At 43.6% G+C, this 26734-nt stretch overlaps 1 protein-coding gene across 1 annotated transcript in view; it reads left to right on the forward strand.

Moving 5' to 3' along the window:
• adgrv1 (adhesion G protein-coupled receptor V1) overlaps positions 1 to 26734 on the forward strand; it is a 735500-nt gene that overhangs the window by 43619 nt on the left and 665147 nt on the right. The window contains exons 6-10 of the mRNA XM_078557559.1: positions 9146 to 9711; positions 11205 to 11475; positions 12717 to 13046; positions 23315 to 23491; positions 23892 to 24115. Of these exons, the coding sequence (XP_078413685.1) occupies positions 9146 to 9711; positions 11205 to 11475; positions 12717 to 13046; positions 23315 to 23491; positions 23892 to 24115 (1568 nt within the window). The remainder of the gene's footprint in view (positions 1 to 9145; positions 9712 to 11204; positions 11476 to 12716; positions 13047 to 23314; positions 23492 to 23891; positions 24116 to 26734) is intronic.

Genomic DNA, 26734 nt, shown 5'->3' on the forward strand with positions numbered 1-26734 from the left:
CGCCTCCACTATCTCTACAGCTATTTCCTTCTGAACTCTGGGGTGTAATCCATCTGGTCCAGTTGATTTATCCACCTTCAGACCTTTCAGTTTACCTAGCACCTTCTCCTTGGTAATGGCCACCATACTCACCTCTGCCCCCCGACTCTTGAACTTTGGGGATGCTACTCGTGTCTTCCACCGTGAAGACTGACGCAAAGTACCTATTCAGTTCCTCCGCCATTTCTTTGTTCCCCACTACTACTTCTCCAGCATCATTTTCCAGCGGCCCAATCTCCACATTTGCCTCTCTCTTACCCTTTATATATCTAAAAAAACTCTTGCAATGTTCTTTTATATTACTGGCTAGTTTACCCTCATATTTCATCTTCTCCCTCCTTATTTCTTTTTTAGTTGTCCTCTGTTGGTCTTTGTAGGCTTCCCAATCCCCTGGTTTCCCACTGCTCTTCGCTGCATTGTATGCTTTCTCTTTAGCTTTTATGCTGTCCCTGACTTCCCTTGTCAGCCATGGTTGCCTCGTCCTCCCTTTAGTATGCTTCTTCTTCCTAGGGATAAATTTTTGCTGTGTCTCCCAAATTACTCCCAGAAACTCCTGCCAATGCTGTTCCATTGTCTTTCCTGCTAGGCTCATCTCCCAGTCAATTCTGGCCAGCTCCTCCCTCATGCCTCTGTAGTTGCCTTTATTCAACTGTAATACTGTTACATCTGATTCCAGCTTTTTCCTCTCAAATTGCAGGGTAAATTCTATCATATTATGGTCACTTCCTCCTAAGGGTTCCTTCACCTTAAGCTTCCTTATCAAATCTGCCTCATTACACATCACTAAATCTAGAATTGCCTGTTCCCTAGTGGGCTCCAGCACAAGCTGCTCCAAAAAGCCATCTCGTAGATATTCCACAAATTCCTTTTCTTGGGATCCACTACCAACCTGATTTTCCCAGTCTACCTGCATATTGAAATCCCCCATGATCACTGTAACCTTGCCTTTCTTACACGCCTTTTCTATCTCCTAGTGTATCTTGTGCCCCACATCCTGACTACTGTTCGGAGGCCTGTACATAACTCCCATTATGGTTTTTTTACCTTTGCGTTTCCTCAACTCTACCCACACAGATTCTACATCATCTGACCCGTCATCATTTCTTGCTATCGATTTAATTTCATTTCTTACTAACAATGCAACCCCACCCCCTCTGCCAATGACCAGTGACCAGAAGGGTCAGGACTGGGAATGTCAGCCAGCAACCATGAGGGTTGGGAAGCAGGAGGGTTGGCCAGCTAGCGAGAGAGTCTGGGACTGGGAGGGGTAGGGACCAGGATGGTCAGCAAGCCACTGGGAGGATAGGGGACCAGAAGGGTCAGATGGCGACCTGGCGGGCCAGTGAGAAGCTGGGTTGGGAGGCGGAAGAGGCTGCTCCAAAATGCCGCCATTCGAGTCATGTGACCCTACGCCACCTTCGGCATGAAACAACATTAAAACATAACTACCAATGCTAAACCCAAATACTTGTCCCAATAACTGTCCAACGTTAAATCAAAGCGATGGAAAAGGGGCAACTTAAGTGAGGACCTACTGTAGAATTTCATTTACAAAGTGACATAAGATTACCAAGATTTACAATTCAATCACAACTGGACCAATGACCCTCTCTCATGTTTTCTAGTATATTGTAGTAAAATCCTTAATGTAGAAACCTAAGTTTTAATAATTTAAAAAATAAACTTATCAGTATTCACAGCCACTTACTATTTTATTCCCAAACTGTCGGTAATTGGTGAAGTAATATGAATGCTCAGATGAAGCCAGTTAATGAACTCATGCCAGGTAGCAAAACCCTTAACTCAAACAAATGATTGAATCTGGTCTTGGGAAAAAAAAAATCTGTTGTGCATGATGCCCATCCTTGGCACTGCCATAGGCTCTGCCACCTGAACTTGTGAAGGGACATCATGGGCCTTGGGGGCTTGAGGCATCATGTGCGTTTCAGTCAGAGGGGACTGAGGAGTGGCACAAGAAGATGGAGCCCATTCAGGAGTGGCACCACCTACTTTGTCCTTATTTACTTCAGCTCTTCCATGGTGCATCCTGCACGTCCCCACTGACAGGATCGGGAGAGAACCTGGCTGCCTATATATACACACCTATATATCTATACTCCATCATTGCAATGGAGTGTCCAATGTGACAGAATGTACCCATGCAGTATGTTCATGCCACTTCGCTGCCCCTGCAGCCATTCAGTTGACCACTTTCCATGAGGTTTGCAAATCTTTCAATGGAGAAGCTCATGCCTTTCTGCTTGAGATATTGCAGTGCTCATGACATAGATGGATTCCTTCATTCTCTGCCCAAAAGTCCACATTGTTTCGAGGAACTCTGACAAATAAATGGGAACACACCTCCCTTTTTTCCCCTCTCTGCTTCACTGAGGCTCAGCATCTCCAGGTGAGCTTGGCTGGAACTGTTCTTTGTCCTACAATGGGGTCTGTCCACAGCTGCTGCTGCCTCAGTCACCTGCTCCTGCTCACATGTCACATGATGCTCTAAACACGCCTGAGGTCCCACCCAAGGACACAATATCTGCGCTGATGGGGGATGCACTTGACTCCTTGGACTGTGGATCCTCAGGGTATTAATTACCCTAAGGTCACTGTGCCCATGCTGCTGCTGTTTCCCTGGCATTGGCCCTATGGAAGAGAGAGCATATCAGTTACTCACCCTCCCATCTCAGTATCTGTTCCGTCAGATATCTGGAGGACCATCAACTGTAAGCTACTGGAGACGACTACTGTGGTTGTGACTAGTTGAGTGCTGCAAGGATCACTACTAGGATCTCAGCTATTTACAATCTATATTAATGACTTTGATGAAGAGTCAGAGAGTAATGTATCTAAGTTTGCTGATGATACAAAGATAAGGAGGAAGGTAAGCTGTGGGAGGACACAGAGAGGTAGCAAAGAGGTTAAGTGAGTGGGCAACATGATGGAAGATAGTGTATAATGTGGGGAAGCGTGAGGTTTTTCACTTTGGTCATATGAATAGAAAAGCAGAATATTTTTAAAAGGCATGAAAATTGTAAATGTTGATGTTCAGAGAGGCCTGGGTATACTCGTACATGGAACACAAAGGGCAGTATTTAGCCCTTGTTGGGCGAGCGTGGCGGGAAGCCGACCGCAGCCTGCGATTGAGGCCGGAAGGCGATTTCACGCTGGAGGGCCAATTAAGGCCCGCCCAGCATGAAACGCGAGCGGTAGTGCTCAGCGCTGCCTGTGTGGTGCGGGGGAGGAGGGCAAGCGGGACGAGCATGAACTTTGTGCATGTGCGTGAGTGCATGCTTGAGAATCTCCCTGAGGCACAGAGTTGCCTCAGGGAGATGAAGAGTTTTCAAGAAAAATAATAAAGAATTGAAAAATGTTATAAAACATGTCCCCTCATGTGAACCTGCCACATGGGCAGGGTCATGTTATTAATTAAATTTTAAAAATTTTATTTGCTTTTGGAAACCTCATCTCGCTCGTAGATGAGGTTTCCTAAAAAGTGCAAAGGCCGCTTGGCCTTTTCCCCTGCCCGCCAACCGAGGTAAAAATTTTGCCCAAAAAGTTGGCACACAGGTAAGAGCACCAATTAGGAAAGCAAATGACATTTTGGCCTTAATTGCAAGAGGAGGATTAGAGTATAGGAATAAAGAAGTCTTGCTACAATTTTATAGGGCTTTGGTAAAATCACACCTCGAATACTCTGTGCAGTTTTGGTGTCCATATTTAAAGAAAGATATACTTGCATTGGAGGCAGTACAACAAAGGTTCACTTGATAGGTCCCTGAGATGAGAGAGTTGTCCTATGATGAGTCATTGAGTAAATTGGGCCTATATTCTCTGGAGAATAATGAGAGGTGATCTTATTGAAACATACACATTCTGAAGAGCTTAATAAGGTAGGTGCTGAGAGATTGTTTCTGCTGAGCCGGAAACACAGGAGCACTGTCCCAGGATAAGGGACTGATCATTTAGGACTGAGATGAGGAGAAACCTCTTCACTCAAAGGGTTGTGAATCTTTGAAATTCTCTACCCCAGAGGACTGTGGATGCACCATCATTGAATATATTTAAAGCTGGGATATACAGATCTTTGGTGTCTCATGGAATCCAGGGATATGAGCAGGAAAGTGGAGGCGAAGATCACATTGAATGGCGGAGCAGGCTGATGAACCATATGTTCTCCTACTACTCCTGTTTCTTGCATTCTTGTGTTTACAAATGAGGAAACTGCTTCAAGGCGATTGCATGGACAGGAGAAGGAGCTTTAACCTTCTCTCTGCCAGACACCCATCTGGCACCTGGCATCGGAGGGAGGGGAGGCCGCTGAAAGCTGCCCTACTACCCTTGCCTCTGACATTCCCTCTTGTGACCCCCATTGTGCCCTATTCATCTGCACTGTGGGATCCAATGTTGATCCTCAGGCTGGGCCTGGGAGTATTATTGGCAATGGCCAGCGCTCCCAGTGGCACTGTTGCAATGGGGAGCTGCCAATCCACCTCTGTGGAAGTGACTTGGGGCTCCTACTGCTTCTCTAACCAGTGAGGGAGGGTGGTGGAGAGAACTCCTGTTAAGAGCACTAAGTTCCAGTCCTCATTTTTCTTCAAGGTGAAGACCGATGAGTGTTAAGACTGTGATGCTTCCCTTTAGAACATCATGAGGCACATTTACGTGTACTGCTCCATGCTGCTGGGAATTAGAAGGTCATTGATGCACATCCTGCATTGGACACTTGGCCTGCTAACTGCACTGCAGCTGCTGATCTCAAGGAATCTCCAGCCATGTCCGCTTAGTTTGACTGGCAGGCCTCCTCCTTCCACTCTCTGGAAATAGCATGTTCTTCTGGGCTTTCTCTTTCTCCAGGGAGTTGTTGCTGAGTTGTGGAGCTGCATTTCCTTGACTACCTGACATATTGCTGCACTGAGCCCTTGCACACTATTATTATACACTCTGCCTGCAGCCACACTGATGGCTGACGGGCACTCTTTAAATGAGGCCTGCCATGTCTAGCTCCCATCTTCTGTACGCGTCTGGCATCCCTGATTGAATGGTGATCGCAGAGGCAAGCCACGAATTGGTCACCTCCGACAAGATGCTGCCGGATGTCACGCAACAACCTTGAGCCTGGTCCCAACATCAGGCTCCTGGCTATCTCTGGAAAATTAAGCCCAGTGTTTCAGGTTGATGACCTTTCATCAGTGGAAAAGGATGATGTGGGTATAGACATCAGGGTGGAGGACTGTGAAATATTAGAGGAAATTAACATAGAGAGGTGGTACTAGCAAGTTTAGTGGCCTTAAAAGTGGATAAATCCGTAGGCCCAGATGAGATGCATCCCAGGCAGTTGAGGGAGGTGAGGGAAGAGATATCAGGGGCCCTGGCAGTAATTTTCAAATCCTCTCTGGCCATAGGTGAGGTGCCAGAGGACTGGAGAACTGCTAACGTCCCATTATTAAAAAAAGGAGAAACGGATAAACCAGGAAATTACAGGGCAGTCAGTCTAACCTTGGTGGTGGGGAAGTTACTAGAAAGAATTCTGAGGGACAGAATATATCTGCACTTGGAGAGACACAGATTAATCAGGGATAGTCACCATGGATTTGTTAAGGGAAGGTCGTGTTTGACAAATTTGATCGAATTTTTTGAGGAGGTAACCAGGACTATTGATGAGGGTAATGCATTTGATGTGGTCTACATGGACTTTAGCAAGGTTTTTGATAAGGTCCCTCATGGCAGACTGGTCAAGAAAGTAAGAGCCCATGGGATCCAAGGCAAAGTGGCACATTGGATCCAAAATTGGCTGAGAGGCAGGAAGCAGAAGGTGATGGTAGAGGGATGTTTCTGTGACTGGAAGTCTGTTTTCTGTGGTGTTCTGCAGGACTCAGTGCTGGGGCCCTTGCTGTTTGTGATGTAGATAAATGATTTGGACTTAAATGTAAGGGGTATGATCAAGAAGTTCACGGATGACACAAAAATTGCTAGGGTGGTAGATAGTGAGGAGGATAGCTGTAAACTGCAGGAGGATATCAATGGACTGGTCAGGTGGGCAGAGCAGTAGCAAATGGAATTCAACCTAGAAAAGTGTGAGGTAATGCACTTGGGGAGGGCTAACAAGGCAAGGGATTACACTATGAATGGTAGGACCCTGGAAAGTACTGAAGGTCAAAGGGACTTTGGTGTGCATATCCACAGATCCCTGAAGGCTGAGGGCAGGTAGATAAGGTGGTTAAGAAGGATATGGGATACTTGTCTTTATTAGCTGAGGCGTAGAATACAAGAGCAGGGAGGTTATGCTGGAACTGTATAAAATGCTGGTTAGGCCACAACTGGAGTACTGCTTGTAGTTCTAGTCACCCCATTATAGGAAGGATGTGATTGCACTGGAGAGGGTGCAGAGGAGATTTACCAGGATGCTGCCTGGGCTGGAGGGTCTGAGCTATGGGGAAGGATTGGATAGGCTGAGGTTGTTTTCCTTGGAGCAGCAAAGGTTGAGTGGGGACCTGAAATAGGTGTTTAAGATTATGAGGGGCATAGATAGGGTGGATAGGAAGGCACTTCTTCCATTAGTGGAGGGATCAGTAACCAAGGGGCATAGATTTAAGATAAGAGATAGAAGGCTAAGAGGGGAGTTGAGGAGAAACTTTTTCACCTAGAGGGTGGTGGGAGTCTGGAACTTACTGCCTGAAAGGGTGGTTGAGTCAGAAACTCTCATAACATTTAAGAACTATTTAGATATTCACTTGCGTTACCATAGCCTCCAGGGCTATGGACCAAGCTGTGGAAAATAGGATTAGAGTAGTCAGGTCTTTGTTGACTCGTGCAGACACGATGGGCTGAATGGCCTTCTCCTGAGCTATAAACATCTGAGTCTATCAGTCAGTCCCCATTCACCACCACACTCCTCTGCCTTTCTGAACTTATTCTCACATTGAACAGCATCTCCTTTGAAATAAGAAAAAAAACAGTTTCTTTCTTCACAGATGCTGCCATACATGCGGAACACTTTCAGCATTTTCTATTTGTATTTTGGTTTCAAGCATGAGCAGTATTTTGCTTTTGAGCTGGCAGGTGAACTTGCCTTCCTTCTATTCTCAGAGTGCCCAAGGGGCAGATGCAATAGCACAAGCTGTTCTCTTTTAAATAGCAGAAGCAACCATTTAACAGTCAGTAGGTGGGATATCTTAGCCCCTCAATCAGTGAGTTTCTGGCTGCATGCCTAATGTAGGCAGGAAATTTGCCCATCACCTACAAATGATGAACTGCCTTTGTAAAATCAGTTTGCCTCTTGCCAACCCAAGATGGCCACCGATAGCCATCTGCGCATGTGCACTGGTCCGCGTATGTGCGGATATCCAATGACGTCACTCCGCTGCCCCCAGCCTACCAGTACCTCTCTGCACATGCGTCATTGATGTCATCATGCAAACACGCAGTGACGTCAGTACACCCTCGCATGCTCCTCCTCAGAGACAGAGTGACACTATATGGCATTAATGGTTCCATCAAGGAGCTGGGTGTATAATTAGATTTATGTTTGCCTTTTTACCAGTTGTTGGAGTTAATTGAAAGCCTGGCACACTGCAGCCACTTTATCTGCATGAGCTAATGATATCTGTCACACACACACAGACAATAGGAAAGGTTTAAACTGAAAGAGCAAAGAGTGTAATTCCTTGGATAACATAACGGCTTGCACATGAATGGGCCCTACAAGCAAAGCCAACGGCCATATGTAGACTATAATGGACATTTTGTTCAGTGGACTCCTGCTTGAAGGCAATCATGGAGCAGTCTGGAGAGATCTTCACCTCAGACAACTTGCACCCACATCAACACATAGATAAAAGCAAACATGAAAACAAAAACTACTGGAAAAACTCAGCAGGTCTGACAGAATCTGTGGAGAGAAAGACAGTTAACATTTTGAGTCCGTATGACTTGTCTTCTGAACTAAAGAGAAGTAGAAATGTGATGAAATATATACTGTTTAAGGGGGGGGGTGGGATAGGTGAAGCTGGATAGCAGGCCAGTGATAGGTGGAGGCAAAGGAGTAATTGCAAAAGATGTCATAAACAAAAGGTCGAAGGGGGTTGATGGTGGCGATGCTGGCTAAAGGATGTGCTAATGTTGACATTAAGAGTAGAAAGCAGGATGAGCAAGTGACAGATGGCCCTAGTGGGGCTGGGTTGGGTGGGGGAGGGATCGAATTAGCCCATGTTTAAGTTTTTCTTTGAGCAGCCTGAACTCTTCCATAGGACTTCAGAACACTGTCAAGCAGCTCAACTTGTAACTGAATAAAATTGGTTAGGGCATATACATAGAGACAATAGACATTTTTTTGTGAAAGTTTCCAGTTAAAAGTCTCATCCTCCTGTGACTAATTTAATATACAAATTACAGTTACACAAATATGAGCTGCTGATCTGATTGCCATGTGAATTTTTGGTTCTCCAAGGACTCCAATGTATGGTAAGTGAGGTATGAAGTGAATTACTTAAGTTGCTTTATTTCACAGTGTATCTACTTATTGAATTCAAATCTGTGGTATTTAGAATTTATATGAATATCCTGCAGAATATTGTTTTTCCAGCAGTTAGTATGTATGGATTCCAAGCTTCTATGAGGATTCACTATTCAGAAATTTAAAGCTCAAAGTCCCAAAATTCCACTTTCCCATCGCTGTCAACATAATGTGTCCATAGACTAAACCATATAACCCATTCTATAATGCAGTGACAGGGTAATTATCATAATCGGAATGGAAGGCTTGTGCCTGTAAGGGCATTTCAGAAGACAGTCGGAAGGAGGATCAGAGCAATGTCCTGCCCTCCTGAGGGTGGAACTTCAGTTAAGCTTGTGGGAACTTAATTTGCAGGCTGGCTTTGGAACTTCATCGGATACATTTCAAGAGGTTGGGTGGGCGTGCTCCCTCTTTCCCAATGCCTGGGATTTGGTGGAAATTTAACTGAGTTATGTCACTTGTCGTACTGCCCCAAATCTTGGCCCTCTAGTGGGTTATGCTGCTGCCCTGCTCAACCACCAGAAATTTCTGTAATTAAATCAAAGATTCATTTGTTCCACGTGTAAGGCATTTCTTTCATTCTTACAGATTCCTGAAAATGATGAAGTTTTCACTGTGCAGCTAATGAGTGTCGAGGGAGGAGCTGAAATCAATGCTACACGAAGCAGCTTTCAACTTAAAATCAACAAAAATGACAGCCCAGTGCGATTAGCACAAGCATTGTACACAGTGTCAGAGACAGATGATGTGATTACCATACCAGTCATTCGTGGGAGGGACCAGTCTGGAAGAATAATTGGTTCTGATGATGCTCTGGTTTCTATTAATTACCAGATAGTAACTGGCAACAGTTCTGCCAGTGCATTGTTACAATCTGATTTTATTGATCTTCATCCAAACAGAACTATTATTTTCCCACCTTATGTTTATGAAGTAAATCTGAAATTTCAGATTATCAATGATCCTATCCCTGAAATTGCAGAGTCATTTCAGGTTGTGTTACTTGAAGATACGATAAAGGGAGATGCAGTGTTGCTTACTCCCAACACAGCTCAGATTATTATTGAGCCAAATGACAAACCTCATGGGGTTCTCTCCATTAGCAGCAGTCTTTTGGCACATAAAGTTGTTATCAATGAAGATGTGACAACAAGGTATGATATAATATAATGTTTTTGCATTACAACTTCTTACGTTACTAAGTTCAGTAATAATTTTTGGTTTGCAGAAATAATTTTGTATGTTTTCCATGTTTGGTAATGTTTTTTATTCATTCACGGGATGTGGGTTTTGCTGGCTGGGCCAGCATTCATTGCCCATCCCTAGTTGCCCTTGGGAAGGGCAACTAGATATCAATCTAGTTGGAGCAACTGTGACCACTGACTTCAGTTTTTCTTCCAATGATGCAATTTCCAAATTATAAGAGCTCAACCATTGAGATTGCTTTCAAACATAATAATTGAAGTTACTTAATATTATTCATTAACTTAATGCTCATGTTATATGTTTACTTAACTGGACTTTCCTAAAAGACTTGAAAATAATTTACTTAATCTATTTTTCCAGAAATTTCTTCTGTTAATATCTCTGGTTCTCACAAATAAGCAATTTAGAATGTGGAATTATCTTGACTCAAGCTCTATAATACTATGAGTACGTAATGAGCTCTATAGAAATTTAAGCAGATCAGAGGGAGTAAAATCTCTGTCGAAGAAGAGGATCTTAGTGCTTTTTTTGAAGGCAGAGAAGGAGATGTCAAAGTCAAGATGCTGATGGAGGGAATTCTAGAAGGCGTATCCAAGTGACTGAATGATAAGCTACCAGTAGTGGAACTGAGGGATAGAAATGAGCTGGTGCTGAAAGACAAAAGGGAATGCTTGGAGATATAGCATAAGAGGAGATCACTGGAGCAGAGCTGTCTACAAGAACCATAGGCACAGGTTAAGGTAGATCACTTGATTAAGGTAGAAGGAGGCAGTAGGCATGCGTCGGAGTGCCTGGGACAGCGGAGGACAAGGAGTTTGCAGGGAAGCTGCAGGGAGTGGAGTTAGGAAGCAAGACAGGATTGAGGTAATCAGTTTGGAAATATTGGAGTTATAAAAGACAGATGCAAGGGGATAAGGAGCACAAAAAGGTTAGATAGTGAGGCAAGTATGCTGGACGTGGAAAAATAGGAAAGCTCAGAGCTGGGGCAGATTTTAGAAACAATAGCATCCAGTGTGAAAGTTTGTCAGAGAAACATATCAATTAAACAGGGATGATATTCAACCAAGAAGGTTAGCGAGTGGTCCAGAGTTAATGTAGTATTCAGAGATACTGAGTTGTTTGCAGAAATAGGGAAGTTTCAGGTCTATTTCAGGTTGGAGATTAATTCAGTGTGAACAGAAAAGCCTTTTTTTCAATCTTTTAGGAGTCCTTTATGACATTAGTAAATTATTTTTCAAGAAGAGTAATTAAAACTACATGTGGTTAATGTTATGTCAGATTATATATGGTGAATCCAAACTGCTAAATTAAATATAAATAACTGCTAAGGAAATTAAAGCTTTGCAGAATGACTGATTTTTAGATGCCTGTACAAATCTAATTATTGTCACAGTGTTCATTAATCCATGCAGTAATCCTTTCCTGGATATTCTGATTGCAGATTTGATGGAATTACCATTGTAAGAAACAGTGGGACACATGGTAACGTTTCGGTGAATTGGCTTATTTCAAGGAACAGTGGTGACTCTTCTGCTGTCACTGTAGATTTAATGCCAGCTTCAGGAACTCTAAACTTTGTGGAAGGACAGACAATGGAAACAGTGCACCTCACCATCATTAGTGATAATTTACCGGAGGAAGCAGAGGCTTACCTTTTCCAACTTTTGAACAGTACAATAAAGGGAGGTGCAGAACTAGATGAACCCATGCAAGTATGTTTATTAAAATTGCAGTTTAGATGTACATTATAATTGTCTTCAGTGTGCTCCTAAGAATATATAAGACTGCTTTGCATAACGTTTTGGTGAATGATAGATGATATAATTAAAAAGAAAAGGAAGAAGGGACTTGCATTTATAAAGCACCTTTCACAACCTCAGGTCAACCAAAAGCACTTCACTGACACCGGAGTACTTTAGGAATGTTGTTCAGAAATACATGAACAAATTATCTATTTTAGTGATGTAAGAGGTAAGAGGTTCAGAGGCCAGACAATAAATTTTGAACAAGGAGACACTTGAGGTAGTGGTATCAGGACAACATATCCTTAACACATAAACAGTCCATCCATGTTTGTGGTTTTAATTAATTCAAGCGATGCACGCAGTACTTCCTCGCACATCTACAACTATCCCTTCATCTATCAGGAACTCATAAAAATACAAAATACACCTAAAAAGGAATTTATAACACAACGTAAAAAGAGATGTATAAAAAGTGTAACGGATGTAAAAAGTATAAAACGATTCACATTTCCTACATGGCTGAGAAATATTGGCCAGGGCAGAGAAGCACCAGTTTCTCTTCAAACAGTGGCATAGGATCTTTCACATCCTCTTCAGAAGGTAGATGGAGCCTTGATTTAATCCCTCACCTGAAAGGTGGCACATCTGACAGTGCAGTACTCCACTGGAATGCCAATCTGAATTATATGTTTTGGATTCTGTCTGCTTGTAAAATTCAACCTGAAGCCTGAACTGGGTGAAATGTTATAGTGAATTTTTAAGCCTCTCATCATTTGCAGCAGCTTAGGAAAATCGAGACTAGAGTCTTTTTCCATGGGCAGAAGTGCTCTTCAGCTAGTTGTTTGCTGAAATCTGGTAACACCATTGGGCATATTACTCTTCAAGAAAACCTTCCCATAACTAAGATGCTTTTTCTATATTGGGGTACTTCTTTGAGTTCTGCAAAAACTCCTTCAGATGCATGGTTTTCAAAGTTTTCTTGAAACAACTTGTGAATGTTTAGAATAAATACAGTGTATAAAATGATACATGCATGTAGGTTTTGCATTTTTCACGAGCCTGATGAGATAACACAAATCCTGAATGAATGACTGTCAGTTGTTGGTTGTGTTTTTGACAATATTGTAACCGGGTGGGACCTTAAATTACTAGGGTAGACCAAGGATCGAAATAAGGTGGTTTATTCTTTTCATCTTTCTCTTGTTTAGATTATTTTCTATATTCAGGATAGTGATGATGTCTATGGCTTAATTAAATTCCATTCTATGGAAGAACAGAAGATAGAGAGTAGCCCTGCTGGGCGGTTTCTGTCGTTGAGTTTTGCCAGACATAATGGAACCATTGGGATTGTGAAATTAAACTACACAGTACTGTACATCCCTCCCGGTATTATGGATCTTTCTAAAGCAAAGGATGATGTCCTTAATGTTTCTAGCAAAAACGATATTATCTTCATGCCAGGAGAAACACAGATAAGCCTCAAGCTACCAATAAGAAATGATGCATTCCTTCAAAATGGGGCAAGTTTTTTTATACAGGTACGTCAATATAAATGGTAATGGTTATAACATTTATTCAATATTAATGGTCAAATTGTCAATGCATTTTTGCACACCAATTATAGATTTTAAGATACCTGTATTGGTAACATTGAACTCTTTTTATTGAAAAGTCAATCTCGGTTCATTTCCTCTTGAAACTGTTTATCTTACACAGTTGCTGTTAGTCTTTTTATATTTATCTAAAATATCATTTGATATCATTTCATGGAGTGCTTTTCAGGGGGTTACACATGAGTTATAACAGAAAACAAGAGTTTCCTAATTGAATGTGGCTACCATTCTTTAAATATCATCAAACTACTTATTATTTAAAATGTTTGCAAACCAGCATTTTAACTATTTCTTTTACTGTTCTTTCAAGTGATACTTAATAATAGTTTGTACTGTGCTGAAGAATTGGGGATAAGCAACCTAATAATTTTTTCCACCATCTTCAGACCCCTGGAACAGTATAACCACATCACTCTGTAATTATTTGGTCATAATTGTCTTGTTTTTCCAGTTCTTTGCCACTTTCAAAAATAACTCCTGAGGTTATCCTGCCATTTGTACCAAGGGAGAGAATGGATAATTAATTAATATCCTTTAGAATTAAAGTGCCTCATGAAATGTTCTCAGTTATGCTGTCTGTCGAAGTTTGAAAACACAGCAGCAATCACAGTACTTTCCAACACTTTATGGGAGAAATTTGATGTTGGCAATGGGAGTCCCACGGAATCCAACCCACTCAGGAAAAACTGTGGGAACTCCGTATTGCTTTTCACTTGCAGGCCTGGTGCAATTACCAGGCTATTAGGCACTCACTTGGACAGTATTGGCCCTCCCACGCAATCAAGCCCCCAGTAGGGCAGAAATCTGTCTCCTGAGAGCTGTTAGCTAATCAGAGGCTGTCAGCTCTCTCGTACTGGCAGCGCCACTGAGAATGATGGCCACTGCCGCTATAACACTCAGGCCTATCTTGAAGATTGCCAATGGATTACTAGATAGAAGTGAGTGTGGGATGGGATCACAGGGAGGGGAGCGCCTGGTGTATAAAGAGCAACTGATCTGCTAACAGTGGAAAGGAAAATTGGTGTAAGACGGCAATCGATCTGCCACTGCGTATTTTGCTCCCTGCTGAAGTTGAACTTTATTCCCATAGCATTTAATTATTTGACACTGTTTTACTTCATACTTATTGTTTATCCTTATATGTAATTTGCATATGCATGCAATTGCCTATTGTTGGCTGCTGCTTTAATTTCATCTCTTAGCTAAGTTTGATGTATTTTAGCAGAATAGCATTGTGAGTCACTGCATTATGGATTAGATTGGATATTTGAGACCATCAAAAATGCTATTCAAGAGCATCCTTCTAAATTACGTTTTACTTTTCTAAAAAATAACGTTTATTTTACTTCAACTATTGTGCATATTTATCTTATTTCAAGTTTTGTTTCTGCCCTTTAAGATAAAATGTCAGTCTGATTATATTTGAAACATCTTAATTCCTGATTCAAAACTGAATCAGCCTCTTTATTTGAATATGAAATTCAGATTTAGTTACAGTTATACCATCTTTCTAAAAATCACACTTTAAGTGCTAGTTGCTTTGTAGCTCCAGTCTGCCTCTTTTCCAACATGCTGAGATGGTTAGACACTTAATATAAAGTTGCTGGTATTAAATTGTACCGTGAAGAGAATGCTGTAACTCTGTGAATAGTGTCCAAATCAAGCTGTGTGTAATGTTGGCTACATTCCCTTTGTTCGCTGGAATTTATGACTATTTTACAAAAAATATTCTATTTGATTCAGTTCACACACTATCAATATTATGAATGAGGAATTAATGTGCAGTTCAGTAGAATACTTCTCTTTTAACAATTTATACTTTCTCTCTCTTCAATTACCTGCCTCACACATCAATTCCTTTTGTTTTCACGGAATTAAAATAATATACCTAGATTATCTACCTGATAGCACAGTGGGTTAATGTTGCTCAGTGCTAGGACATTGCCAAGTGACTGTTGTTCCCCCCATGATGCTGATTTTAGCCAGGTAGTCAGGGAAGGTAGTGAATCGTTGCAACAAGCCCAGTGCTTTCCAACAGCAGGTTAACAAAAAATAAAAAAGCATGAAGTTCTCCTACACCTCTTTATGGCCAGATATAGGCGGTACTCACAAGAACTTTAGGTAGAAATGGATGAGAAATGCTATTTTACGCATCTCAGTTCATCCAGAAATAACACACAAGGTTAGATTTTCTGAGCAATTTTCAGAGGTGAATTGCATGAGCAAACTTTGTTGGAACATTGGAAAAAGATCTGCCAAGTTGGACATCTGCCCATTTTCTTTCATCCAGTTTTCTGATTGGGCTTTTGATGGTACTTAGAAGAATCTGCCATCCCGTAGATGAATACATGTAAATAAATGCATTTTTCAAACCTGTCATTCCCACCTATTAAATACTGTTTTATTTACCTGGCCATATGAACAGGAGTTCAGGGTTTCTAGGTGCTAATTTACACACACAAACTTAAAGACCATTAGCAAGGCTGCAACATTGTCAGACCATTGCTGAAATGAATTTGCATTTTCCTGCGGTCACTGAGGTCATTGAAAATCCTGTAGCAGTCAGTGAGCTGTTGCTTTTTTTTGTACTCCAGCAGCCATTGTGCTACAGTAGGTATCCTGCCTAGAAACTTCCTTTTTGAGGAAGAAGAAAAGGACCAACTGAGGAACAGCAGATCAGCAAATTCTCTGCACCCATCCATTGAAGGCATTGTGCACTGCGGTAGTCCTCTGAGACACTCCTCAAAGAATTTCATGCCTGCATGCCAAAAAAAATCAAGTGCCAATGTCTGTCCCTGTTATGTATATCCTGCTGCAGCATGCTCACCCCTGACCCAAATTGGCGAGCTTCCAATCAAAGGCTTTGAGTGTTCTAATGACCCTGTTCATGTGTCTGTTGGCAATCAAACTAAAGAGAAAACCCAGGCTTGTGTGTCATTTAATCTGTCATTTGAGATCACTGGAGAATTCTGTTATTAATATTGAGTCAGCAGACAGAAGCGGTCGTTTATACCATTAGAGCCAAATGACTGACTGAAAGTGCAGTCCCATTTCATAAAAAGAGAGGGATACAGCCAGCTGGCTTAAAAAAAATAAAAAGTATGCCTGTCCAAAGAATGTGAATTTGACTGAATTTAAGCTGCAATCTTTTGCAAGAATACTTTTTAATTTTAGTTTTTTTTTGTAAATGAAGCAGTGTTTTGAAATGAAGAAAATGTTCATATTTGTAAACTGATGAATAATAATAGAAATGTGTTTCGTTTTATGAAACATAAAACTATTCTGACATGAATGTACATTGACTGCATTGAATTCTTGCTTGATTTTTACCTGGATTGCCAGTGCAAGCAGTAAGCTCACTTGAGGCTTACCATGAGAAACAAAGACATTTTTAACTCCAAGGCCTGACTTCCATGTTGGATGTCCACCTACTGCCTGAACATGGCAGGAATTCCACCTTCCGCTTTCCAGCTGGAACCAGGATTTAATGCAGCTAAGGCTGCTACTGTGGACTGAAGGAATGTTTCCCAGTAGGAAGGTAATTGGTTTCAAAATCATGAGGAGCCTGGACAGAGTAGACAGGGAGAAGCTGTTCCCACTTGCGAAAGGATCGCGAACGCGAGGGCACAGATTTAAAATAATTGCCAAAAGAAGCAAAAGCGATATGAGAAAAAGTTCTTCATGCAGTTAGTAGTTAAGATCTGGAATGCACTGCCTTAGAGTGTGGTGCAATCAAAGCATTCAAAATGGTATTAGACTTATCTGAAAAGGAAGAGTGTGCAGGGTTACGGGGAGAAGGCGGGAGAATGGCACTAATTGAATTGCTCATTCGGAGAGCTGGTGCGCACACACACGATGGGCTGATTGGCCTACTGCTGAAATGCAATGACTCTGATTCTGTGGTTACGTGATGGGTGTCTGGAGCAGGTGTACTCCTCTGGATCCCACAAGGAAATCATTAAAAAACTTCAATTTACCTATCAGGATTGCCGATTGTTGTAAAAACCCATCGAGTTCACTAATGTCCTTCAGGGACATTAAAGAAATCTGCTGTCCTTACCTGGCCTGGCCTACATGTGACTCTACCCCTAGCAATATGATTGACTCTTAAATGCCCTCTGAAATGGCCGAGCATGTCACTCAAGTGAACTGCTATGAAGTCCAAAAGGAATGCAACCGGACGGACCACCCAGCATCGACAATGGCATACCTAGCCCTACTGACCCTGCAAAGTCCTCCTTGCTAACATCTGGGGGCTTGTGCCAAAATTAGGAGAGCAACAGCCTGCATAGTCATACTCATCGAATCATATCTTACAGACAATGTCCCAGACACCACCATCAGCATCTCTGGATATGTCCTGTCCAACCAACAGGACAGACCCAGCAGAGGTGGCAGCATATTAGTATACAGTCTGGGGGGAATTGCCCTGGGAGCACCTCATCATCAGCTCCGGATCCCATGAAGTCTCATGGCATCAGGTCAAATCCGGGCAAGGAAATCTTTCTAATTAACACCTATAGCCCTCCCTCAGCTGAAGAATCAGTGCTCCTCCATGTTGAACACCACTTGGAAGAAGCACTGACAGTAGAATGGGCACAGAATGTACTTTGGATGGAGGACTTCAATGTCTATCATCAAGAGTGGCTCAGTAACACAACTATTAACTAAGCTCGCAGAGTCCTAAAGGACATAGCTGCTAAACTCGGTCTGTGGCAGATGGTGAGGGAACCAACAAGTGGAAAAAATCTACTTGACCTCGTTGTCCCCTCCTGCTGTCGCAGATGCATCTGTCCATGACAGTATTGGTAGGAGTGACCACCGCCCAGCCTTTGTGGCGATGAAGTCCTGCCTTCACATTGAGGATACCCTCCATCGTGTTGTGTGGCACTACCACTGTGCTAACTGAGATAAATTTCAAACAGATCTAGCATTTCAAATTTGGGCATCCATGAGATGCTGTGGGCCATCAGCAGCAGCAGAAATGTATTCAGCCACAATCTGTAACCTCATGGCCAGGCCTATCCCTCATTACATCAAGCCACTGGATCAATTCTGGTTCAATGAGGAATGCATGAGGGCATTACGGGAGCGGCAGCAGGCACACCTAAAAACTAGGTGTCAACCTGGTGAAGGTACAATGCACGATTACTTGTATGCCAAACAGGAGAAGCAGCATGCGATAGACAGAGCTAAGCAATCTCACAACCAATGGATCAGATTTGAGCTTTGCAGTCCTGCCACATGCAGTCACGAATGGTGGTGGACAATTGAACTGGTGGAGGCAGCTCCACAAATATCTCTATCCTCAATGATGGGGGAGCCCAGCACATCAGTACAAAAGACAAGGCGAAGCTTCAGCCAGTTGTGCTGGGTGGATGATCCGTCTCTGCCACCTGCAGCATCACTGGGATTGGACAGCGTTGAAACTAATTTGACGCCTTCCTGCTATATTGCCCGCTCACACCTGCCATGCCACCCAATGCCAACGGGAGCGGAAAATTCCAGCTAAGGTCAGAGGTGGGATGTTCGCTGATGATTGCAAAATGTTTAGCAACCTTTGCAACTTCTCAGATACCGAAGTCTGTGTCCAGATTCAGCAAGACCTGGACAACATTCAAGCTTGGGCTAAAAAGTGGCAAGTAACATTTGCGCCACACAAGTGCCAGACAATGACCATCTCCAATAGAAGCGAATCTAATCATTGCCCCATGCATTACCATCGCTGAACCCTCCACTGTCAATGTCCTGGGTGGTTACCATTGACCAGAAACTGAACTGGACCAACCATATAAATACTGTTTACAAGAGAAGGTCAGAGGCTGGGAATTTTGCAGAGAATAACTCACCTTCTGACTTCCCAAAGCCTGTCCACCATCTACAAGGCACAAATCAGGAGTGTGATGGAATACTCACCACTTGCCTGGATGAATGCAGCTCGAACAACACTCAAGAAACTCGACACCATCCAGGACAAAGCAGCCCGCTTGATTGGCACCCCATCCACCACCTTAAATATTCACTCCCTCCACCACCAACGCACAGTGGCAGCAGTATGTTCCATCTACAAGATGCACTGCCGCAACTCACCAAGGCTCCTTCAGCAGCATTTTCCAAACCCACAACCTCTAGTATCTAGAAGGACAAGGGCAATAGATGCATGGGAACATCACCATCTGGAAGTTCCCCTCCAAACCACACACCACCCTGACTTGGAAATACATCACTATTACTTTATTGTCACTGGGTCAAAATCCTGGAATTCCCTCCTGAACAGCACTATTAGTATTCCTACACCACATGGACAGCAGCGGTTCAAGAAGGCAGCTTATCACCACCTTCTCAACAGGGATATGGGATGGGCAATAAAATGCTGGTTTCGCCAGTGACACTCACATCCCATGAATGAATAAAAAAACGTTTCATTGGCAAGCCCGGTACCATGTGCCACTTGTGTAATAGGGAGTTGTAGCCGCATTGGTGTCTTAAATATATCATTGGGCTCTGATTTCTACATATTAATTATGTAATGAGGCCTGTGATGGGTGTCCTTGCCCAAAACCAAAAATTGCACAGTTAAAATGGAAGCTGCCATTTCAACAACCATCGCGCCCAATTGGAAAGAGAGTTAGGGAAGCAGTGGGAAATTTTCAGACAGGAAGCCCAGAACAATAGGTTGAAGTGGAGTTTGCGAATTTAATAAAAAACCTTCCCACTGTCATGGCCCACTATATTCTGAACTTCAAAATAATTTTTATATTTTAAAACTGAACACAAAGACTGCAAAAGATGGCTGCCTGGGGGGGGGGGGGTCACCTGACTTCTTTTATGGATTGAAACCACTCCCTGGACTCAAGTGGGAAGATAGGAACTTTCCAGACTGATTCTGGATCAATGCCCTTTCCTGAAACTATGCCAAAAGCCTATTAACAAATTGAATGGGCTTTTCAAACACCAAGACACAGGCTGTCACAAACTCTCAAGGTGTGAAACTCACAACATAACATGTATAACCGACCTAACTACTCACCTTATTTGGAAAAGGACTTTGAACCTGTAAATGGTCACATGATAAGGCAGCCACGTTTGCTGTCTGGTTTTAAAACCAGCAGGAATGTCGACAGAGTTCCACCGAAAGCCATCAAACTAGCTGCAAGTCATCCAAACAGCCAAGGTAATAAATAGCAAAGCCTTGAAAGTGGAAGTTCCTAACAGAGGGAGAAGGACTCCTCAACCTGTTCCACTTTTAGTTCACTTGAGAACCAACTTGTGGGAACCTCACAGCTTACTGAGAATCCCTTGCATTACAAGTCCTTCACTTCAACTTTAAAACTAAGAAACTACAGGCTTGCCATAAAAGAGACTGAGATAATTATAAGCTGTAAGAGTATATTATCTTCATCTGTATCAAATCATTGTGTGTCTGAGAATGTGTGTGAGATGAATGAGTGAATCATTTCCTCAAATTTGGGTAAGTGTGTAAGGTTGGGTAAGGGTAACCTTATTTATTTTTAAACTCACAAAAAGCTTGCTGCTGAATTAATTCATTGGGATGCTCATTCTGAGGGTAAAACACACACCTCTTACATACAAACATACTGATCATAGGCAGTAAAAGGAACCACACAAATTCTGCCAGTGACACCATCAACTCCAACCCACGCATCCTTGCAAGTTAAAACTCCCCCCCCGCCCCAATGCTATTTCTCTTCATGCATTTGCTGATAATGGTGGGCCATAACTTCCAAGCTCCCCAGTGTCATAACTGGGTGTGGAGAGGGGCGGGGTGGGGGGGCTTTGGAGAATCACCTCAGGAAGTTCCCAAGAAAGTTTTGCACGCCAATGCCCAGAAGCGCAAACAACTCCTGGGCAATTGCCCTGCACTGGGAACTATCCGAAAATGTGATATAAATCGCGAACTTCGGATGGTTCCGACTGGGTTACACCAATAGTTACCCAGAAAAAGTTAGAGGGATTAAAACCGCTTCTATGTTCTGAGTAACTATTGTACAGACACTTGGGACTCCCCCCACACCAAATCAGACACATGGGACTCCGATCATTCCCCCTGATCTCTGACCACCCATCTGATCTCTGACCACCCCCCTAATCTCTGACCATCCCCTTGATCTCCGACCTCCCCCGATCTCCGACCAGCCCCCAATCTCTTGCTGCAATTATACAGGGCCTTGGTGAGACCACACCTGGAATATTGGCCAGGATTTTCCCCTCGGCAATTTGGGGGCGGGGCCCGCTCGCCGAGGGGAAACTGACGTCGGGAGGAATCCCCGACGTCAAACCAGTCCCTTTAAATTTTGAGGACAGAGAAATCAGCTGTCCGCCCGCCGACCTGTCAATGGCCAATTGAGGCCACTGACAGGCTAGTTGAGATAATTAAATACCTGCCTGTCCAACCTTAAGGCTGGCGGGAAAGGCAGGAGCCCCAGTGGGCTTCAGATTATTCATGAAACTTCATCCACTGGCGGGATGAAGTTTCATGTCTGTTTTTTAAAAATGTAATAAATTTTAAGTATTATTAACATGTCCCATCTCGTGTGACATTGTCATATGAGGGGGGCATGTTAATAATTTTAATATTTTTCTATTTTTAGACTTTACTTACCTGTCACGAATCTCCCTGAGACAGGACTTTGCCTCAGGGAGCAGTGCGCTCTTTGATAGATGGGGAATCCCTCCCCCTCTGCACAGGAAGCGCATAGTGCTTCCTGTCTGGCAGGCCGCTGGGTGGGTGTTAATTGGCCCGCCCACTCAAAATGGCGGCACGCCCCGTTTCGGTGGCGAGGGTCGTCTGTCCGCCCACCGCTGAGCCGGTGGGGCCTGCATGCCATCCGAGAGCAAAATTCTGCCCATTGTGTGCAGTTTTGGTCTCCTTATCTGAGGAAGGATGCTCTTGCTATAGAGGAAGTGCAGTGAAGGTTTACCAGATTGATTCCTGGGATGGTAGGACTGACATATGAGGAGAGATTGAGTCGATTAGGATTACATTTGCTGGAGTTCAGAAGAATGAGGGGGGATCTCATAGAAACCTATAAAATTCTAACAGGACTAGACAGGGTAGATGCAGGAAGGATGTTCCCGACGGTGGGGGAGTCCAGAATCAGGGGTCACAGTCTGAGGATACGGGGTAGACCATTTAGGACTGAGATGAGGAGAAATTTCTTCACCCAGAGAGTGGTGAGCCTGTGGAATTTGCTACCACGGAAAGTAGTTGAGGCCAAAACATTGTATGTTTTCTAGAAGGAGTTAGATGTAGCTCTAGGGGCGAAAGGGATCAAAGGATATGGGCAGAAAGCGGGAGCAGGCTATTGAGTTGGATGATCAGCCATGATCATACTGAATGGTGGAGCTGGCTTGAAGGGCCGAATGATCTACTCCTATTTTCAATGTTTCTATGTTTTCGAACAGACCCCGATCTCCGACCAGACCTCTGATCTCCGACCAGACCCCCGATCTCCGACCACCCCCTTGATCTCTAACCATCCCCCGATCTCCAACTAGACCCCAATCTCAGACCCTCCCTGATCTCCGACCCTCCTGATCTCTGATCACCCTCTGACTATTGACCCCCCTACAACCTCTGACCCACCCTGACCCCTGACCCCCTTCTGACCCCCCGACATTCGATTTCCACCCCTCATCTCTGAACCCCACCACTCCCCAAATCCTATCTACTTACCTTCTTCCTGGCCTGTCAAAGACCTTTAAACTTTCATGGACCTTTAATTTATTTAATTTATGACAGCTGGTGCCATAAAGAAGGGGTGTGGCCATCTTCCCCTTGACACAGCTGCACTTTGGTGCTGGGCTCTGGGGATGCACTGCACTGCCTGGATCTCATCCAGCCTGAGTTGACAGGTTGGGTGGGATAGGATCGAAAAAAAATGAAGGTAAGAAATTGGGAACGGAGTGGCAATCCAACTTTGATTGTCACCCTGTGGAAGTTCAGTCCTGTTGTATTTTGCTACATTTGTATTGCATCGTTGTGGCCTCAGTGCAAGAATTGTTTATATTTATTTAAAAATTAGCACCAGATGTAATTGTTTTTGTCATGAATTTAGTGGTTGTAAGGCCTGGAAAAACATGGAAGTATTTAATTTTCATTAAACTTGATGTGCTTGATATTTGAATTTAGCGTTGATTTAAGTCTGACAAGCTTCTGTTAATTCTTCCAGCTTGAAACAGTGGAGTTAGTAAACAACATTCCTCTTGTTACATCAGTGAGTCCCAGGCTGGGTGATCCTCGAAACATCTCACGGACAGTTACTCCTAATTTAGCAAATGGAGAGGTTGGATTTACCAGCAATGAAACTCTTCTTGTTTATGAACCTGAGAACTCTTCTGATAGTCAGGTATATATGAACTACAAGTTAAGGTTTTTGTCAGAAAAATGATAACTATATAGGAACGAATCTACAAACTACTGGTCCTTTCAACCTGTTCCTTATAGTCCCGATTCTCAATGCATCAAAATGCATACTCTGCCCCTCCACTCAGAACCATGTGATCTCCTGGAAGGGCTGAAAAATGAGACCAATTTGGGGAAAGAAAATCTGGACAATTCCTTTCTCATCTCCTTGCACAATTTGAAACTATTCCAGAAGATGGAATCAACAAGAAACATTTATGTGAATATTATGAATAGTAAATAGATACTTATTTTTTATTATGTTTACAGATCACTGATGGTTTTAAAGCAGACACATTCCAAAAAATTTAGTTATTCTTGAGTTGTCGTGGTCTTGTTTTCAGATATATATTGAATTGCAACGAGATGGAACTGATGGCTCTGCAGAGGTATACTGGCATCTGAAACCTACAGGGGTTAATCATCACAATATCACCAGTGATGACCTTAGCCCAATCAATGGATCTGTTATATTCTTATCAGGCCAGAGCAACGCTACAATCAACATCACAATAAAATCAGATGACTTGCCTGAAATAAATGAGTCTTTGATTATCTCATTAGACCGGTATGTGTTTTTTTCCCCACTGGATTTATTTGTCTATAATTAAAAAAAACTTGTTAGCTTTCTCCTTAATTTATCAAGTATGACAAATTCATTATATCAGTGGTGATTAACAGTGTCAGTTTTGGCTCAGTGATAGGACTCTTGCTCCTGTTCCAGCAGGTTGTGGGTTTAAGTCGCATTCCAGAGACTTGAGTACATCATCAAGGGTTACATTTCATGCTGTGCTGGAGAGGGTAATTTAAAAAAAAAATGAATTCATGGGATGTGTGTATCATTGGTAAGGCCAGCATTTATTGACCATTCCTGATTGCCCTTGAGAAGGTGGCAGTGAGTCACTTTCTTGAACCACTGCAGTCCTTGCAGATGTTCTTTCAGATGAGGCATTAAACTGAGACCCCAATGGCTTCTTGTTCGGACATAGAAGACCTTTTGACACTATTGGAAGAAGAGCAGAGAAGTTCTCCCAGTGTCCTTACCAATTCCTGAACCAACATCACCAAACAAAGATAGTCTAGTTATTTATCTGATTGCTGTTTGGGGACCTTGTGTGTAAATGGCCTGTTGTGTTTCCCTATGTTACAACATGTTCCCTATGTGCTGAAACCTACAGGGCCATGACCAAGAGCTGGAAAATGAAATTATTCTGGGTAGCTTTTTTTTGGTTGGCACAGCCACGATGGGCTGCATGGGCTGCATCCTCCCACAGCTTCCAACTTGATAGTCGCCCAACCTCGGACGGCCCGCTTCTACCTCCTACCCAAAATCCACAAACAGAACTGTCCTGGCAGACCGATCGTGTCAGCCTGTTCCTGCCCCACGGAACTCATTTCTCGTTATCTTGACTCCCTTCTCTCTCCCCTTGTCCAGTCCCTTCCCACCTACATCCGTGATTCCTCTGACACCTTACGTCACATCAGCAATTTCCAGTTCCCTGGCCCCAACCGCTTCCTCTTCACCATGGATGTCCAATCCCTCTACACCTCCATCCCCCACCAGGATGGACTGAGGGCCCTTAGCTTCTTCCTTGAACAGAGGCCCCAACAATCCCCATCCACCACTACTCTCCTCCGTCTGGCTGAACTTGTTCTCACACTGAACAATTTCTCCTTTAACTCCTCTCACTTCCTCCAAATAAAAGGTGTGGCTATGGGTACCCGCATGGGCCCCAGCTATGCCTGTCTCTTTATGGGGTATGTGGAACATTCCTTGTTCCAGTCCTACTCCGGCCCCCTCCCACAACTCTCTCTCCGGTACATCGATGATTACTTCGGTGCTGCTTCATGCTCTCGTCTGGACCTGGAAAAATTTATTAATTTTGCTTCCAATCTCCACCCCTCCATCATCTTCACATGGTCCATCTCTGACACTTCTCTTCCCTTCCTTGACCTCTCTGTCTCAATTTCTGATGATAGACTGTCCACCAATATCCATTACAAGCCTACCGACTCCCACAGCTACCTCGACTACAGCTCCTCACACCCCGCTTCCTGTAAAGACTCCATCCCATTCTCTCAGTTCCTTCGCCTCCGTCGCATCTGTTCTGATGACGCTACCTTCAAAAACAGCTCCTCTGACATGTCCTCCTTCTTCCTTAACCGAGGTTTTCCATCCACGGTCGTTGACAGGGCCCTCAACCGTGTCCGGCCCATATCCCGCGCATCCTCCCTCACGCCTTCTCCTCCTTCCCAGAAACATGATAGGGTCCCCCTTGTCCTCACTTATCACCCCACCAGCCTCCGCATTCAAAGGATCATCCTCCACCATTTCCGCCAACTCCAGCATGATGCCACCACCAAACACATCTTCCCTTCACCCCCCTTGACGGCATTCCGTAGGGATCGTTCCCTCCGGGACACCCTGGTCCACTCCTCCATCACCCCCTACTCCTCAACCCCCACTTATGGCACCTCCCCATGCCCACGCAGAAGATGCAACACCTGCCCCTTCACTTCCTCTCTCCTCACCATCCAAGGGCCCAAACACTCCTTTCAAGTGAAGCAGCATTTCACTTGCATTTCCCCTAACTTAGTCTACTGCATTCGTTGCTCCCAATGCGGTCTCCTCTACATTGGAGAGACCAAACGCAAACTGGGCGACCGTTTTGCGGAACACCTGCGGTCTGTCCGCAAGAAAGACCCAAACCTCCCTGTCGCTTGCCATTTTAACACTGCACCCTGTTCTGTTGCCAACATGTCTGTCCTTGGCTTGCTGCAATGTTCCAGTGAAGCCCAACGCAAACTGGAGGAACAGCACCTCATCTTCCGACTAGGCACTTTACAGCCCTCTGGGCTGAATATTGAATTCAACAACTTTAGATCTTAAACTCCCCCTCCCCCCATCCCCACCCCGTTTCTTTTCCCCCCCCACCCGCTTTTTTTTCAATAATTTATATAGATTCTTCTTTCCCCACCTATTTCCATTATTTTTAAATCTAAAACTAAAACCTTTAGTCTTTCCACCCCACCCCCACTAGAGCTGTACTTTAAGTATCCTGTTTTCCATTCTTAATTAGCACTTTTCTCAGACAAAGACCACCACCTTCAACACCTCTTTGACCCTTTTGTCTCTGACATCTTTTGATTATCTGCTCACACCACACCCTCAATGTGTCTCTTCCCC

Source organism: Cetorhinus maximus, chromosome 2, assembly GCF_964194155.1.
Source record: "Cetorhinus maximus chromosome 2, sCetMax3.hap1.1, whole genome shotgun sequence".
NCBI lineage: Eukaryota > Metazoa > Chordata > Chondrichthyes > Lamniformes > Cetorhinidae > Cetorhinus > Cetorhinus maximus.